Source organism: Gekko japonicus, unplaced genomic scaffold (assembly GCF_001447785.1).
Source record: "Gekko japonicus isolate JY-2015 unplaced genomic scaffold, Gekko_japonicus_V1.1 scaffold3360, whole genome shotgun sequence".
NCBI lineage: Eukaryota > Metazoa > Chordata > Lepidosauria > Squamata > Gekkonidae > Gekko > Gekko japonicus.
This window is the reverse complement of record NW_015175467.1, coordinates 32,511-32,960: the sequence shown is the minus strand read 5'-3', so window position 1 is coordinate 32,960 and position 450 is coordinate 32,511. Positions and strand designations below refer to the sequence as shown.

The 450-nt window shown below is 75.1% G+C and overlaps 1 protein-coding gene across 1 annotated transcript in view; it reads right to left on the bottom strand.

The window, feature by feature from the left end:
- TSC22D1 (TSC22 domain family member 1) overlaps positions 1–446 on the bottom strand; it is a 16,925-nt gene extending 16,479 nt beyond the window's left edge. Inside the window, exon 1 of the mRNA XM_015425931.1 lies at positions 7–446. Coding sequence (XP_015281417.1) covers positions 7–446 — 440 coding nt within the window. The remainder of the gene's footprint in view (positions 1–6) is intronic.
- Positions 447–450: the final 4 nt, after the last annotated feature.

The following is a 450-nucleotide window of genomic DNA, read 5'->3' as shown; positions in this document are numbered from 1 at the left end:
GGGGGCGGGGGGAGGCGCGGCTGGTTGGGGGAGAGGGCGCCGGGCGTCTCGGCCTCCTGGAAGTGGTTGAGGGTCTCCTCGGAGGAGCTGCGCTCGGGCCCGGTGGTGGCGCGCGAGAGGGAGGCGTCGAGGATCTCGGAGGAGGAGAGGTCCTCCGTGTGCGACTCGTCCAGGTCGTCGTAGCTCTCCGTGTCCTCCGCCAGGCTGTTGTTGGAGCTCAGGCTGGCCGCCGCCGCCGCCGAGAGCTGCGCCGCCGCCGGCGTCACGCTCGTGATCTGGAAGCCGCTCTTCTTCTTCAGCAGCTGCTGCTGCTGCGCCCCCGACGACGGCGCCAGGCTCAGGCTCTGCGGGGGGGCGGGAGGCAAAGGCGGCGGAGAGGCCGGCGGCGGGCACTCCTCCAGGCCGCCACAGACGCCGCCGCCGCCGCCCGCCCGGGGGGGCAGCATCGCC